General features: G+C 41.2%; 1 protein-coding gene across 2 annotated transcripts in view; it reads left to right on the top strand.

Annotated features, from left to right (window-relative positions):
* LOC106882483 (uncharacterized) overlaps positions 1 to 16,913 on the top strand; it is a 51,816-nt gene extending 34,903 nt beyond the window's left edge. Inside the window, exons 12-14 of one of the 2 annotated variants that reach the window (XM_089355100.1) lie at positions 10,986 to 11,038; positions 12,896 to 13,039; positions 14,368 to 16,913. In XM_089355100.1, coding sequence (XP_089211226.1) covers positions 10,986 to 11,038; positions 12,896 to 13,039; positions 14,368 to 14,579 — 409 coding nt within the window. In that variant the 3' untranslated portion in view covers positions 14,580 to 16,913. The remainder of the gene's footprint in view (positions 1 to 10,985; positions 11,039 to 12,895; positions 13,040 to 14,367) is intronic. The other variant, XM_089355101.1, reaches the window with a different exon arrangement.
* Positions 16,914 to 18,439: the final 1,526 nt, after the last annotated feature.

Genomic DNA, 18,439 nt, shown 5'->3' with positions numbered 1-18,439 from the left:
TTCAATATTTTATGTAAATATCCTCCTCAGAGTTTTGAAAAGCATGTGACAGCACAACAGCAAAGTATATTGCAAAGAGGGTGGGTGCATCAAGGTTTCCTTGCTTTACCCCATTTTCCACAGCAAAAGATTCAGAGAGCCTACCACCAAAATTAACTCTAGCTCTCATATCTTGATGCAAAGCCCTAACCATGTCTACAAATTTTTCTGGGCAACCTACTTTCCTTAGAATTAGCCACAGAGCATTTCGATTAACAGTATCGAATGCGTTGCTGTAATCAACAAAGCAGTGGTATAGAGCAAGATTCTGTTCAATGCACTTCTCTTGTAATTGTCTGACAGTAAAGAGACAATCATCTGTGCCCCTGGAGGAACGAAAACCACACTGAGACTCAGACACTTTATTTGGAGCTATAAAGGTATTTAAACATTCTAACAAAATGCGGACAAGTACCTTTCCAACCACAGACAAAAGTGAAATTCCACGAAGATTACCACACAGATCCTTTGGCCCCAATTTATACAAGGAGACTAAAATAGCATCAATCCAGTCTTGAGACACTTTCTCAGTTCTCCAACAGTGACAAATTAATATATTTAAGAGTTCAAACATTTTGTCACCCCCATATTTCATGATTTCTGCACAGATTCCATCAGACCCTGGAGACTTATCGTTATTCAGCTTATTCACAGCTACATAAATGTCATTTAGAGTTGGTTCAAATGCCATCTCTTCTATAACTGGAAGGTGTTCAATTTTTTGTATTGTCCTCATGTCAACGGATGATGGTCTATTCAAAAGTGCAGGAAAATATTCTACCCAATGCTTATGAATAGAAGCGGTGTCAGTCAGAAGAAAACATCCATTTGCTGTTCTCACTGGAGCTATTGAAGATTTGGGGCCATGTACCTCCTTAACATAAGAGTACAAAACCTTGGCATCATTTCTATCAGCTGTAATTTTGGTTCAAATTGAAAGTGTGAAACTATTTTCATTTTGTAATGAAACCTGGTCGTTGTAGAGAAGTGTATTTGAAATAACTATAGCTGGTTGTTGAGATAATGTAGAAAATATGTAAATGAAAATAAAGTTTATTTGACATGTGTAACTGATTTGATTGTTCTGGAAGGCAGTAAGCTGGCAGAATTGTTAGCATGCTAAGCAAAATGCTTGAGCAGTATTTCGCCTGTCTTTATGTTCTGAGTTCAAATGCCGCCGGGGTCAACTTTGCCTTTCATCCTTTCAGGGTTGATGTAATCACCTGGTCCCCTCTCCTGAAATTTCATGCCTTGTGTCTATAGTAGAAAGGATTTGATTGTTCTGGTCTTAACATCAGCTTGTAAGAATAGAAGTCATTTGACGACACCCTACTGTTTGTAATTAGCTATCCTGTTGCAGGTTCAATCCGAGAAATATTGAAATAACACCCAAGGGAGTAACAGAGAAGAAGTTTGCCAATGTTCAGCAACATGAGGACCAAAGAACTGAAGTATTTTAGATTGCAAGACAGTGTATGAAAGAAAACCATGATGTCATAGGAGAGAAATATGTCCGCATGGATGATGGTGCCCTTGCGTTTAATGATTCTGCAAAGAAAGAGGCTTGGAGAAGCCATTCTGAAAAACTGCTGAATGTGGAGAATGAATGGGAGGAGGAGAGTCTTCCAAAGGTTGACCCAACTGAGGGACCAGCTATCCAAATCAACAGTACCCAGGTAAATAAAGCAATTAAGGATATGAAGACGGAAAGCACCTGGTCCATTAGGAATGGCCACTGGGATGCTTAAGATATTGGGCGGTGTAGGTTATGGTCTTGCCACCCATATTGTAAATCAGGTAGTTCACGAAGGAGTCATACCCAATGACTGGTGTAGCAGCACCATAGTCAACTGCTACAAGAGGAAAGGTGATGCTTTAGATAGAAATAACTACAGGGGTATTATTGGATCAGGTGATGAAAGTTACAGAGGGTCATAGCCCAACTAATTAGGGAGAGAGTTAGTCTAGACGAGATGCAGTTAGGTTTTGTGCCAGGGAGAAGCACCACTGATGCTATATTTCTGGTAAGGCAGCTGTAGGAGAAATGCATAGCCAAAGATAAACCTCTGTACCTGGCTTCTGTTGACTTGGAGAAAGCCTTTAACAGGGTCCCCCAATCCCTTATCTGGTGGTCAATGAGGAAACTGGGAATAGACGAATGGCTGGTAAGAGCTGTATGAGCCCTGTACACAGTAAGGTGAGGGCTGGCAATGAGTATAGTGAAGAATTCCAAGTAGAAGTAGGGTTTCACCAAGGATTAGTCCTCAGCCCTCTCTTATTCATTATAGTCCTCCAGGCAATAACAGAAATTCCAGACAGGCTGCCCCTGGGAGCTCCTCTATGCTGATGACCTTGCTCTAATAGCTGAGTCACTGCCAGAACTGGAAACGAGGTTTAGGATATACAATCAAGGTCTAGAATTGAAGGGCCTTAGGGTTAACCTAGCAAAAACCTAAGTCTTAGTAAGTAGGAAGGCTGTCAAATCACAACCCCCTTCAGGTAGATGGCCCTGCTCGATTTGTAGAAAAGGTGTGGGTAGAAACTCCATTCCATGTATCTGGTGTAAGCTATGGACACAAATGGTGCACCAGTATTAAAAGAAGGTTAACCTAACAAGTAGTTTTTGTGTGTGCAGATGCACCAGGGCAATAAACACTGAAGATGCTCAGAAAACAGATTCCATCACATGCCAGGGGGAGAAACTAGGAGCAGTTAATAGCTTCTGCTACTTAGGCAAGCAAGTCTGTAGTGGGGGTGGCTGCTCTGAGAGTGTAGCGACTAGAGTAAGAATAGCATGGGCAAAGTTCAAGGAGCTCCTATCTCTGCTGGCAACTAACGGTCTATCACTCAGGGTGAAAGGTAGACTGTATGATGCATGTGTATGAACTGCCATGCTACATGGCAGTGAAACATGAATGTTGAGGACATGTGTAGGCTTGAAAGAAATGACGCTAGTATGATCCACTGGATGTGTAATGTTAGTGTTCATATACGACAGAGTGTAAGCGCCCTGAGAGAAAAGTTGTGCATAAGAAGCATCAAATGTGGTGTGCAAGAGAAGCATCTGCGCTGGTATGGTCATGTGTTATATATGAATGAAGACAGCTGTGTGAGGAAGTGCCACTCCCTAACTGTAGAAGGAACCTGTGGAAGAGGTAGACCCAGGAAGACATGGGATGAGGTGGTGAAGCATGACCTTCGAACATTGGACTTCACAGAGGCAATGACAGGAGACCGGGACTTTTGGAGATATGCTGTAATTGAGAAGACCCGGTAACTAAAGTGAGATCGCAGCCACACATGTCCGGCCCTGTTAAGAATACCCCTGATGCATCAGGCGATATGATATGCTTGAGAAGAGCTGTTGAGTCAAATAAAACCAATATCGTAGCTGTGGCCAGTGCCCCAATTGGCTCCCGTGCTGATGGTACGTATAAAGCATCAGCTTACAGACATGGAGCTTATAAAAGACCTATGAAATGTGATCTTTGCCTTTCAGAGGAGTACTTTATCCTGTTCCAGGATAAAAACGCTTTGAACCAGAGACATGAGCTCTTAAATTACTGCAGGCATGCAACGAAATTTAAAATGTCAACCGACAATATACTGTATGAGTAATATGTTTTGACTTTCAATATATTTTTGACGAAAAAGCACCATCCGAACGTGGCTGATGCGAGCACCGCCTTGACTGGCTTCCGTGCTGGTGCCACGTAAAAAGAAACAACCTGTCATGGCTGTTGCGAGCCTCCTTTGGCCCCTGTGCCAGTGGCACGTAAAAAGCACCCACTACACTCACGGAGTAGTTGGCGTTAGGAAGGGCATCTAGCTGTAGAAACACTGCCAGATCAGACTGGAGCCTGGTGCAGCCTCCTGGCTTCCCAGACCCCATGCTAGCATGGAAACAGATGTTAAACGATGATGATGATGATGTTGCCTTTGAATTTGTCTTTACAGTGTATGGTTATTTTGCATTGCAACAATGTTGAATATATTTCAACGTATTCTTTAAGAAAGCCTTTGACTGTTTTACAAATTTAATTTTAAGCTTAAACTTTGCTGAGGTTCATTTTTATTTTATTTTATTTTATTTTACACACCTATTTAATTATGCTGCATCAAATTTATATATAATTTCATTATTTTATTTATTTATTTTTTACATTTTAACTTTAATTTTATACACACTGTGCAGCTTTTTTAAAATTTCAAATATGCATTATGATGTAGATATGTCCCTATATATTTATATTTATATGTATGCATGTATTGTAGGTATGTACATGTATGTGTGCGTACATGTGCATGTGTGTATGTAAGTATACGTGTATGTATATATACATCTATATGCGCATACGCACATAGATGTATATGTATACGTGTATATACTTATATTTATGTGAGCATATATTTGCATACATATTTTTGTATATTTGTATACGTACTCATATATGTGTATTTGTATGTATATCTATGCTGTGTGGAGGCGCAATGGCCCAGTATTTAGGGCAGCGGACTTGCAGTCATAGGATCGCGGTTTTATTCCCAGACCGGGCGTTGTGAGTGTTTATTGAGCGAAAACACCTAAATCTCCACGAGGCTCCGGCAGGGGATGGTGGTGAACCCTGCTGTACTCTTTCACCACAATTTTCTCTCACTCTTACTTCCTGTTTCTGTTGTGCCTGTAATTCAAAAAGCCAGCCTTGTCAATCTGTGTCACGCTGAATATCCCCGAGAACTACGTTAAGGGTACACGTGTCTGTGGAGTGCTCAGCCACTTGCACGTTAATTCCATGAGCAGGCTGTTCCGTTGATCGGATCTACTGGAACCCTTGACGTCGTAAGCGACGGAGTGCCAACAACAACAACAACTATGCTAATGTATATATATATGTAATTTTATGTGTGCGTTCGTTGCACAAACCGTGGTGTTATGGGCTGTGACGAGCTATGTGTTGAGGTGGAGAGGGGTGAGGCAAACAGAGGTGAAGCCAGACCAGAAGGGCCAAACCGAAAGGGTCAGATCGGAAGTCGGCGACACGCGGTCGAAGGCTAGCATGTGGAGCCAGTGAGAAAACAGCGACGTTACGAGAAAGACGTGTTCTGATTAGGAGCGATCGTGTACCCCGCTGCGGTCGGCAAGGTAAGGTCCAACGCTTCATTCTGTCCTTTTGCTTCTTGTTGTCTTCTTCCTCCATCGCACCACAAGCTATTTCGGCCCATAAGAAAAAAACAAAAAAAAAAATTATGAGTGTAGTCAGGATTGCTAGTGACATAATTAAGCCGTTTTGCGGCGACACGGACGTAGTCGCATGGCTAAAGAAGATGAAGCTAGTCGCGAAGCTCCAGGGAATATGCGACTTGGCAAGTTTTCTACCGCTCTACTTAGATGGTCCGGCGTTGGTGCTATTTTTAGAGATGGAAGAGAGGGACCAAGTTAGCGCGGAGAAGATAGAAATCCGCGTGATGGAGGCCTTCGCAGAAGGGATGTTCGAGGCGTACGCTCACCTGGGGAGAGCAAGGTGGACCGGCGAACATGTTGACGTGTTTGCCAACGTACTTAGGAGGTTGGCTAGACTGGCAGGGTACGAGGGAGAATCGCTGGATCAAACAGTAAAGTTGGCGTTTGTGACTGGGTTTCCTGACCACCTGTCGGTCGAATTGCAGAGACTGCCGGACGTGAGTACCATGCCCATGGCGGATATAATATCGAGAGCTCGTATGTTAGTTTCCTGTCGTAGGTCATCACCGCTGGTAGCAGCGGCGACAGCAAAAGGTGGCCGGCCAAGGAGTGGCGGAGAGGGGTCGAACAAGGAACGTGCGCGTCCGTTCAAAGGTCAGTGTTTCCGGTGTCAGAGCCCGCACATGGTGCGAGACTGTAAGTTACCTAAGCCTGAGGTCATCTGCTACCGTTGTCGTGAAACGGGGCATATAGCCACCGAATGTCTGCAGGGAAACTGTCTAAGGGAGACTACTGCGCCAGCGGTCTCCCTTTCAGATCATTAACGGCGCAAATTTTTCTACCCGTTGTTGATGTGCTAGTGGATGGGAAGATGTCGCGTGCCCTTGTGGACATGGGCTGTACAACGACCCTGATGACTCCGGGAGTGGTAGAGACGTGGAGTGGAGAAAGCAGTGTGAGGGCAGTCGACGGAAGAGAGGTACGCTGTGAAAGCATTACTGATGTGCAGATTGAGGTGCAGGGAGCAAAGCTAACGCTGCAAGCAATTGTAGTTGGCCGCTTGGTGGATGAGATTGACGTGGTGTTGGGGATGGACGCCATCAACCGTCTTGGTGGCATTAGGATTGCAGGAGATGAGGTCACATTCGGAAGCGTGGGGGCATCGTGCGCCGTGAGTCGGGACCGCCAGGGAGAGCAGAGCCCCGTCGAGGACAGCGCCGCTTACACCATCGAAGACAAAGATTTTCAGGTGGCGTTTGATGGTCAGAGGTGGACGATAGAGTGGCGATGGAAGGACGAGCCCCCACTGCTAAAGAACAGGGTGAGCTGCTACCAGCATACGTTGAAAGGTCACGCCGGCGTCGAGTTCGACGAGGAGGTAGAGAGATGGATCAAGGAAGGAGTCCTTGTCCCGTGGAAAGAGGAGGTGGTGAGTGGAGTGCTGCCTCTGATGGCGGTGGTGCAGCCGACGAAAGGAAAAGTCAGACCGGTGCTGGACTTTAGGGAGCTGAACGACCATATATTGTGCCACACGGGAGGCGAGGCAACGGACGTTTGCGGTGAGACATTACGTGTGTGGAGACAGTCGACCAAGGCAGCGACGATCGTCGACTTGAAGTCGGCATATTTGCAGCTCCGTGTGTGTGAGTGACAAGCTGTGGTGATACCAGCTGGTGCGGTGCAAGGGCCGGACGTACTGTTTAACCAGGCTGGGTTTCGGGCTGAATTCCGCTCCGAAAATTATGGCGATGGTGCTCAAATCCGTCCTAGGGAAAGAGGAGAGGATAAGGAAGGCCACCAGTTCCTACATCGACGAGACTGTAGTGCCAGCCACCGAGGTAGTGAGACACCTGGAGAGGTTCGGGCTGATTGCGAAGCTGCCTGAGTCGATGGTGGGGGGAGCTGCGCTGGGGCTGAAGCTACAAAAAGACAGATCGGGCGAGCTGGTGTTCCGGAGAGGAAACGAGATCCCTGAACTGGGCACCAGCATGAGTAGGCGGGAACTGTTCTCGGTGTGCGGGAAGCTGGTGGGACATTACCTGGTTGCAGGATGGCTCCGGACAGCATGTAGCTTCATCAAGAGACTAGCCGAAGGAGCAAAGTGGAATGACAGAGTTGGGGAGAAAACGACCGACATGATGCAGGAAGTCTTGGTCAGAGTGAGAGCAGAGGATCCAGTGAGGGGCAGCTGGTATGTTCCCAAATCAAAGAGTGGGATCGTTTGGTGTGATGCCAGTAGCATCGCAATAGGGGTCGTCTTGGAAATGGGACGCACCGTGGTGGAAGATGCAGCCTGGCTCAGGAAGATGGATGACTGCAACCATATCAACGTGGCGGAGTTGGATGCCGAGCTGAAGTGGGTGAACCTGGCCTTGAAGTGGGGGCTGTGCACCATCGAGATTAGAACCGATTCGGCCACTGTGCTTGGTTGGGTGACGACAGTCCTCACCGATGAGCGGAGGGTGCGAACCAAAGGGGCTGCGGAGATGCTGGTAAAGCACCGATTGGGAATATTGCAGGAGCTAACCGCTGAGTTCGATCTGGAGCTGAGCGTAATCTTTGTGCCTTCCGAAAAGAACAGGGCAGACGTCCTAACCAGGGTAAAGCGAGCTTGGTTGGAGGTGCCAGAGGATGTGGACCGGGCGGTGGCTGCAGTATGCTGTCTGAGTGACTCGGAGTTGAGGAGACTGCATACCATGCATCACATGGGAGTGGACAGGATGTTGTTCCTCGCCAGGAAAGTTGACTCCGAGGTAATGAGGCGGAGCGTGCAGAGAGTGGTTAGCAGCTGTGACAGGTACCAGTCTATTGACCCTGCTCCGGGCATACATGAGGCGGGAAGTATTCCAGTGGCCCACAACTGAAAACGGCTGGCAGTGGACGTAACACACTACCAGCAGGGGACGTACCTCTCAATGGTTGACTGCGGACCGGGGCGGATGGCCATATGGAGGGAGATGAAGACGGGGACTGCAGAGGAAATCGCAGGAGTGTTAAATGGGATATTCCTGGAACGAGGCCCAGTGGATGAGCTGCTGCTGGATAATGGCACTGCATTTCGCTCGGAGGCGCTGAAAGAAATGCTTGACAGGTGGCAGGTCAGCCGCTTCTTCAGGGCGGCATACCGGCCAAGTGGAAATGGATTGGTGGAAAGGCATCATCGTACCATCAAGACCATGGCAGAGAGGGGTCGCATTTCGCCAATCGAGGCCGTATTTTGGTACAATATGTCGCCCAGGTCAGGACAGGCTGAGGAGTCGGTGCCACACAGGGCAATATTCAGGTACGAGTGGAGGCACCCGTGTATTGCATCAATGCGATTCCGGGGAGAAGAAGAGCACGCCTTCGTGCAGATCAGGGAAGAAGTTTGGGTAAAACCCCCAAATGCACAGTGCACATCACAATGGGGGAAAGGAACTATAACCTCCATCAATTCGAAGAACAACGTCTCAGTCGATGGTATGCCACGCCATGTTTTGGACGTGCGGAAGATTGTCAGTGCTTCAGAGGATGGAACCAGCTGCAGTGGGCAGGATGATGAAGACAGCAGCAGTAGGCAAGATGATGAAGGCAGCGCGCCAGGAACTCAGGCCAGTCCCGGGGTCGCACAGCGACCACAGAGGGAGCGGTACCCTCCTCCCTGGTTGGCTGATTATGAAACCAAGGTAGTTCGGGAGCAAGGAATGAGTGGGAGAGCCGGTTGAATGATCTATAGATCGGGGGGGGGGGCGTGTGGTGTTATGGGCTGTGACGAGCTATGTGTTGAGGTGGAGAGGGGTGAGGCAAACAGAGGTGAAGCCAAACCGGAAGGGTCAGATTGAAAGTCGGCGACACGCGGTCGAAGGCTAGCACGTGGGGCCAGTGAGAAAACAGCAACGTTACGAGAAAGACGTGTTCTGATTAGGAGCGATCGTGTACCCCGCTGCGGTCGGCAAGGTAAGGTCCAACGCTTCATTCTGTCCTTTTGCTTCTTGTTGTCTTCTTCCTCCATCGCACCACACAAACTTTATGAAGAATCTATTTCTGCTTGCTAGCATCTTTATGTAGCACTCTATGTTCCTATCCTTTTCTCCCTTCTCTCGCTAGTTTTCTATTTCTCTTTCTTTTTCTTCTTCACCAATGTTGTCGTCCTCCTCCCCATGCTTAATGTTTACTTTCTCTTTCTTTCGTCTGTAACAAATGACCTGTATATGCATACACCAGGAGATGTGTGCGTACATAAATATATATGTATTTGTATATATAATTATGCCTCGCTTATATATGTTTATATATGTATACAACTATGTACATGCATCTGTGTGTTTTAGTGTATATATGTATATTATAGATGGTTTACTATGTGCATATGCAGCTAAATGTATATGTAATCCAACGTGAAATTTTTTAATTTTTAAACGGATATAACTTTTAATGTATTAATTGATTTATATTTAACATATAATTATTTACCCTATGTATTTATAAGCTTTTTTAATTTAAAGTTTTCTTCGATTTTACAGTAAGATGATTTTATACTGAATTTTGTTTATTACATGATTAAGACCATTAGTTGAAAGGACCAATGAAACAAAACCATTTTCAAATGTGTATCCATTAAACTAATTGTATGTGTTTGCTTATAACCTTATTTCTGTTCCATATTAAACAAAACTATCCAACGAACAGGAACATGAAACTCTGAGTAACAGTTTTTGTGATATTTTTGCTGCTTTTCAATAAAGTATATTTATGTATATATCTATGTGTTTGTCTCCCCCATCACTACTTGACAACCAGTGTTGGTGTGTTTACATCCCTGCAACTTAGCAGCTCGGGAAAAGCAACTGATAAAATAAATAGTAGGCTTAATAGATAAGTCCTGGGATCAATCCAGTGCTCCAGCATGGCCGCAGTCAAATGACTGAAACAAGTGAAAGAATAAAAGAACAATTAAGACAAAACACAAACCCCTTCAGGTAGATGGCCCTGCTCGATCTGTAGAAAAGGCGTAGGTAGAAACTCTATAAGATGTACCCAGTGTAAGCTATGGACACATAAGAGGTGCAGCAATATCAAAGGATGGCTAACTAGGAAGTTAGTTTTTGTTTGTGGCAGATGTTCAGGAGCAATAAACACTGAAAATGTGCAGAAAACAACTTCTGCCACATTCCAGGGAAAAAAACTAGACTTAGTTGAAAGCTTCCGCTATCTAGGTGACCAAGTTAGTAGTTGGGGAGGGTGCACTGAAAGTGTAGCTGCTAGAATAAGAATAGCCTGGGCAAAGTTTAGAGAGCTCTTACCTCTGCTGGTGACAAAGGGCCTGTCACTCAGAGTAAAAGGCAGACTGTATGACGCATGTGTACGAATAGCCATGCTACATGGCAGTGAAACATGGGCCGTGACTGTTGAGGACATGCGTAAGCTTGCAAGGAATGAATCATCATCATCATCATCATCATCGTTTAACGTCCGCTTTCCATGCTAGCATGGGTTGGACGATTTGACTGAGGACTGGTGAAACCGGATGGCAACACCAGGCTCCAGTCTGATTTGGCAGAGTTTCTACAGCTGGATGCCCTTCCTAACGCCAACCACTCAGAGAGTGTAGTCCAGTATGCTAAATGGTTAAATAATGAAAACTTTACATGGTCTACTTGGGTAAAGTCTTGGAATTAGCTTTAGAAGATTTTAACATTTTTCGATGTTTATTTTTGATGATTTTTTACTATGTTTTTTTAATATGAACATTTAACCTCTTAAACTGTCTTTCTTATTTTTCCAGGTATTCTTCATCAAGAGACTATCCATCTAAAGTTAAACATGTATTTAGAAAATGTGAGTATCCATAAATATGAAATCTTTAACCCTTTCATTACCATATTTCTGTTTTTGTTTCAGTTACTTTTTAAAACAATGGGGGAACTTAACAAAATAACTTTTGTCATTGTTCAAGGTAGTTTCTAAAACATAACATGAAACTTTGATGGAAGATTTTTTATTTAACCCTTGTGTTATCATACTTCTGTTGAAATAAACTCTCTTTGTTTCAATTAATTTTGAAAATAATGAAGAATTTAGTAAAATAACTTTGAAGTGTTTGGTGTTGGGAAGGGCATCCAACTATAGAAACCATGTCAAAGTAGACATTAGAACTTGATGCAGTCCTCTGGTTTGTTTGATTATTCTGTCAAACCATCCAAACCATGCCAGTATGGAAGGCAAACTTCAAATGGCAATGATTATAAGATCAAAATTTCCTCAAATTTTGGCACAAGGCCTGTAATTTCATTGGCCAGTACATATTTTATCAACCCAAAAGAATCATAAGCAAAGTCAACTTCAGGAGTATTTGAACTCAGAATGTAAAGACAGACGAAATGTTGCTAAACATTTTGCCTGGCATGCTAATAATTCAACCAGCTCACCACAGAGAAAATATATATCAAGACAACAAAGGTAATATTAAGAAAAAATTTGTAGCAAAATATAAATTTTATATATCATTTAAATGGTAGGGTGACTCTCACTCTTGGTGTGTCTGTATGTGTATAGTGGGAATATTTCATTGTATACTGTCTGCTGTCAAGTCTACATCTGCCAGAATACTCTCATATCTCTCTAACACTGTTTTCATTCTTCTATCCCTCTCACTGTGTCATATGACTAAAGATGGCAGTGAATTTCTCCTCCTCATTGTAACTAAGGATGTCACTGGACCTATCTAACCCTCTCATCTCTTCAACACAACCCCTGCCTCTCTCATTCTCATCACCTTCTATGTCTTACTCATCATGAGGCTTATAGATAAGGGATCATATCAGATCTGCATGGCACCCTATCCAACTCTACCATTACCTCTTCTATCTTCCTTTCCTTGGACACTTGTTATTGACATTTACTCTTATCATTTATCCACCTCATTTTATCTCCCCCACCCTCTTCAACCTTCCCACACACCTCACCACAGCCTTTTACCCACTGACTTTAATTCCTATTTGTTAACATCTGTATTCTGAAAGATTCTGGGATAGCTGGTCTACTATCCCATTGTTCATGCTGTCAGCCACCTAGAAAACCCCAGAATAGTTGAACTAGGTATGTTACTATCCATCTCTCTCCCCCTTTACCACTATCTTTCCCCCATTACTCTGTTTTTACCATCACACCCTTGCTCCTTTCATCCACTCATCCTGATTCTTTCATCTTCCTCTCTTTTATTCACTGCCTCAACCATGTAGCCCTGAGTGAACAAAAACATATATAAAGTGGTGAGGGCTATTAAGATAGAAAGCAACTTCACTAATTGGTGCCAAAAAATAAATTCCATGTAGAGCACTCTGTAAAGTGGTTGGTAACTGAGTGGAAACATGGGGAGAGGTTGAGAGGACCCTTTAGGCTTGTTGATACCTGATAATCTGTCAAGTATTGTGATAAAATGCACCCAGTCCACTCTGTAAAGTGATTGGTGTTAGGAAGGGCATCCAACCTTAGGAAACCAAACTGTAAATTAAATGTAATAACAAGGTGTAGTCCCCAACCCATCCAGGAGGGCAGTAATTCTGAATATGAACTGGTTTGGACCATGATGACCTGGTCAACTCCTACAAGCATTCTACAGCAAAATTATGATTCAATTTTTTGAAATTAAAAATATTTTTTTTCATTTTATCAATTTTGTCAATTCACTTTAAGGTTCTAACAACACTTCTGACGGAATTTTGAAGCAATATTTCCACATCTGCAATGACAGTGCTCGAGAAAACCTTATTGCCAGTATCAACATGGACAAAAATGAGTGTTTGCAAGACCTGAAAGTCACTGAAGAAAGATTGGCAGGTTAGTGAAAAAACAGAGACTTCCTTCTTTTATTTCATCTTTTATATAGATTGATGGTGGTCTTGGTCTTATATTATAATTCCAGTCACATCTAATATGATTTATAGGAATATTAAATTGATCTAAGTACTTGGCTGGTACTTTATTTTAGTTCAGTCCTCACTGCCTCACTCAGGCAGTGCATATAGGCTAAAGAGTCAAACACTTGTGATTCTGAGATACCTGCTGATAATATTGAAGGGTTTCCAACTTTGCAATGAATTTAGAAGAGCTTGCAAAATCTGAGTAGCTCCTGCAGTTTCAGCATGGGACAAAGTATCTCTGATGCTTATTTCACCTTATATAGAACCCAAAAGAATGAGAGGCACAGAGGATCTCAGTAGGATTTGAATTCAGAATGTGAGAAGCCATCACTAAATATCACAGGCATTTTGTCTTACGATTCTGCTAATCCACCATCTTAATAGCAACATCTTGATTGTCATGGTTGTTGGTGGTGACGTAGGAGTGGCAGGGGCAAGAGTGTTCATGCCCAGTCAGCCCTAATTCTGCAGATCTGTGATCAAATATGTCCTTCCTTTCATTGAAATTGTAAACTTATAATCTTTTCTACAATAGGTGCAAGGCCTGAGATTTGGGAAAAAGTTGCTATTGATTACGTTGACCTCTAGTGCTCAACTGGAACTGATTTTATCAACCCCAATGGGATGGAAAGCAAAGTCAACCTTGGTGGGATTTGAACCTACAATGTAAAGGTCACTAAGCATTCTGTCTAGTATGCTAATAATCCACAAGCTCGCCACCTTGATAATAATGATAATGATAATTCTTTATAATTTTGGCAGAAGGCCAACAATTTTGGAGAGAAGGGAAAATCGATAACATTGACCCCAGTATTTGTCTGGTACTTATTTTATTAACCCTGAAATGATGAAAGACAAAGTCAACCTTGGCAGCATTTGAACTTAGATTGTAATGCTAAAAGAAATGCCACTCAGCATTCTGACCCAAGATAACAATTCTGCTAGCTTGCCCTATCTTAATAATAATAATGATGATTATGATGATGATGATAAATAATCTTTATGTAATCCTTTCTACTATAGGCACAAGGCCAATAACAATTTAGAGTAGGTGTGAGAGGCTGGATGTGACCAGTTTCAGCAGACAACAGGTAGAATATTTGGAGTGATATGGCTGGTTTAAATACTAAGTAGCTAATCATTCACCCATTTATGTACATGTCAACTTGAAAAAAGAATGTTGTTTTGTTTTTCTCGTAAGTCATTCACCATTTATTTTTGTTTCTCTTTATCTCTCCAATGCAGCTTTATCGCGACAAATTGAATCCATATGTGCAGAGAAACACAAAAAAGAGACTGAAATACGTCGACTTATGGTAGAGATAAAAGGGTTTGATCGGAGTTTGGAGAAACTGAAAGAAGAGAAACAAGAGCTGACAGAAAAGTCCTCCTCACTTGATGCTAAAATCTCTCTATGTGTGTCTGTCTTAAAGATGGTCCTCAACAAAAACACATGATCTCAACTTTGTTTGTATGTTCTGTTGCAGAATGCAGCTCATTCTGAGAGTTTACCATCCAAGAAATTATTCTAGCAACCCCCAAAACCATCCATCTCTTTCTCGTGTTGTAGAAACCAATGAGAAAGAAGGGGAAGGAAAAAATAACCCACAAAATTGGAGAAAATGAATTGACAGAAATGACTTTATATTGTTTATATATATATATATATATACACACACACACACACACACATGTACATATTCATACACACACCTAGTGTCTTGACTTTTGAGTTTAATGATATCAATACGTACACATGTATATATATATATATATATAGATGTAGGTATAGGTGTATGGTTAAGAAGTTCACTTCCCAGCTACATGGTTTCAGATTTAGTTCCACTGCACAGCACCTTGAGCAAGTGTCTTCTACTATAGCCTCAAGCTGACCAAATCCATGTGAGTGTGGTTGGCAGAAACTAAGAAGTCCATGTGCATCATATATACATGTATATGTGTATGTATATATGCATGAATATGTGTGTGTGTGTTTGTTTATACATGTGTCTCCTTGTCTTGACATCATATGATAGTTCTAAACAAGCGTCACCGTACAAGCAGTGTTGTTCATTTTCAATCCTCCATAAAATCACGCCTGGCTATGGGGAGATATCACCTTACTTAGAAACAGGTTCAGGTTACAACAGGAAGAGCATCCAGCCGTAGAAAATCTGCCTCAATAAATTCTTTCTGACCTATGCAAATATGGAAAAATGGGCATTAAAATGATAACGATGATGATGATGATGACGATGATGATGATGATGATACAAACAGCACACACACACATTTTCCTTCTCTTCATTGTCGTTTTATTATCCATTTCTGTTGTATTAGCATAGGTTGGATAAGTCTGCACTACAGCAAGCATATTACCATTCTTTATGTTGTGTCATCTCATTTGTGAATCTTAACATTCTGAGATCCAACATCTTCACTTCCTCTATATTGCTCTACCATTTTTTGCTTCCACTGATGCTTCAGTCAAATCTCTTGGCATACATCATCCACTCAAATCACATGCCCTGTATGTTTCAGATGATATCTTTAATGCCTGAGCCATTCTCTGACCTCTCCAGATCATCCACATTTGTCTCTCTCTGCCACATAGCATATTTTCTTATACATAATTCCTGCAGAGAGGAATGCTTTCTAAACAATTCTTTAAACTTCTAGTTACTATGCTCTTGTAATTACTTTTTATGCTAATCAGATCACTTCAATAACACACTACCATCTATGTCTAGTGAACTGTCTGAAATTAAGTTCAAGCATTCCAGGGCTTATATTTCAAGAGTGCTATGTCTGTATATCTCTCATCTCTGCAGTCCTGGTTCTCTCTCTAATAATCTACCAGAGATTTCACTTCATCTTTAGTATGCACACATTGTTTGTACTAAATATACACCATCAGGTTCCTATCTGTTCCCTTCCTACATACTGCGTAAGGCCACAACTGAAATGGTTCTGGTATTTTGTGTTCTCTTTCACTAATTAGTGCTTTGTATTTTACTATGTTGACTGTTGGGCCTTTGGATCATTCTTTAAGGTTTGAAATTTCTGCACATCTTTAACAGATTCTACAATGAGATTTGGATCATCTAGCATATAGAATATCCAAAAAACAACCAACTTTGAACACATACAGTATTATATCTTCATTCACTATAATGAAGGAGGCGGAGGACAGAGTTCTGGTTAACACCTACCTCATAAAATTCACTGTATATTCTAGCTTTGGCATCTTTTCTTTGCAATGTCTTTTGTTTTTTAACTTTCTTTCTCTCATTTTATCCTTTTATATCACTCTCTCTCTTTCTCTAACAAATATTTTTATATTTTTCACTCATGCTAATGAAACAGCATCAACATGGTTACACAGCCTGTTAGAAGCTGCAATTAGTTCTCTACCAAGTCCCGTCCTGCTGTTTCAAATGGAAAAACAGGAAGGAAACATTGGACAGTATCACCCTAGATACACAAAAACACAGTGTGGTCCTTGCCGGGTTCCCCCATATTGTAGATCTGCTCAATCAGGGCTAGCAAAAACAGCAGCAACATCTCTCAAGCTTGGGTATCAAATGTAATTTCAGTTTTCTGCATTTTCACTACTCATGTCGATTGTTAATTCCATTATAGAAAAGTGCAGTTTTTGAGATGCATTGCTGACTCTGAAGAGTTCAGGTTCTAATCTATTTGGGTGCCCTTACAAAACAGGTTCAAGATCTTGCCATAAAGATGTAATCTTAAATTTTGTAATATAAATGAAATTAAATGCAATTTTCCTAATATAATATTTAATTATAATATATGTGTGTGTGTATGTATGCCTGTGTAAGAATATATATAAATCTGTGCGCATGTGTATATATGTATGTATATATATATATATATGTATCTGTGTGTGTGTGTGTGTGTGTAATAATATAAACTAACACGTATGATATGCTCATAGATGGTTCTGATTGATTAAAGTTGATACTTTACTTACCATAAAAATATCTCAGACTATACACAGCACTTCAAATGCTGTAATCAAAAACACCTCAACCTCATTATATTCTTACAGTAAAAGTAACAAAATAGTAATCAGAAAACTGATAATGTAAAACAGGTTTGTGAAAACTGATATCCTAATATGAAATGTACCAAATAACCAATGAAATTGTGCCTCATGTATTTATATTATATAATATTGTGTTGTTAAGGAAGGTACTTCATTTTTATATTGCTTCAGTTTATTCAGCTGAAATGAAAGCCAATAATAAAAGGGATTTGATTTTGCAATAAACGGACTGGGCTCTTGTACAAAGGGTGATGTTGTAGCTTATATACTTTAAATAATTGGCTGAAGAAACATTTTAAACTTATTGGTTGTGTGTGTGTGTGTGTATAAACAAACCATGCAAGCATGGAAAACACATTAAATGACAACAGCAATGATTGATATATATATATATATATATACACACAGACATACACACACATATACATACATACAAAAACATGTGCACACACGTACACACACATGCACGTGTGTGTTTATGTGGTATCACAATTTTCTTTTCAATAGTGGCAAAACATTGGCTGAATGAAAACAATAGGCTGTGAGAGAATTAGGGGATGGCTTCTAAGGTGGCACGTTTGGCTAAATGATTACTGGGAGGATTGATTGCGTGATTTGAGTGGTGAGAAGATAAAAGATGAGTAAGGTGAGGAGTTGCTGTACAATGCTGGTACATGGCCAACAGGCCTCATGGAGCATGAACTAGTGTTATAGTGGGTGAACAGGCTTGTCTGGGGGGCTGAAAGTGATGTGTACTATATATATATATATGTATATATTTATGTGTGTGTGTGTGTATATATATATATATATATATGTGTGTGTGTGTGTATATATATATATATATATATAAGTAAAAACATTTTTGGTAGTGTACAAAAATTGTATATTTGTAATAATAAGATTAGTCAGAAGTAGAGGAATTGTTCCCAAGTTTATTCATATACCGTTACAGAAAGTTTTGAAGTTTTTGAAAGATGTGTATGAGATTACTAATGCTTAGAGGGTGAATTCTTAAATCTAATAATGTAAATATTCTATTTTATTTCATTTCATTTCAAAACTTTTTGTTTTGCCTATATTTCTTCTCTGACTAACTTTATTGTTAATACTAATATATATGTAGATGGATATATATATATATATATATATATATATATATATATATATATATATATATATATATATATATAAATGTGTTTGTATGTATATATATAAATGTGTGTGTGTGCATATGTATGTATATAT

Source organism: Octopus bimaculoides, chromosome 7 (assembly GCF_046866305.1).
Source record: "Octopus bimaculoides isolate indiv1 chromosome 7, ASM4686630v1, whole genome shotgun sequence".
Classification (NCBI taxonomy): Eukaryota; Metazoa; Mollusca; class Cephalopoda; order Octopoda; family Octopodidae; genus Octopus; species Octopus bimaculoides.
The sequence above is the reverse complement of the archived record's forward strand: the minus strand, read 5'-3'. Positions and strand labels throughout refer to the sequence as shown.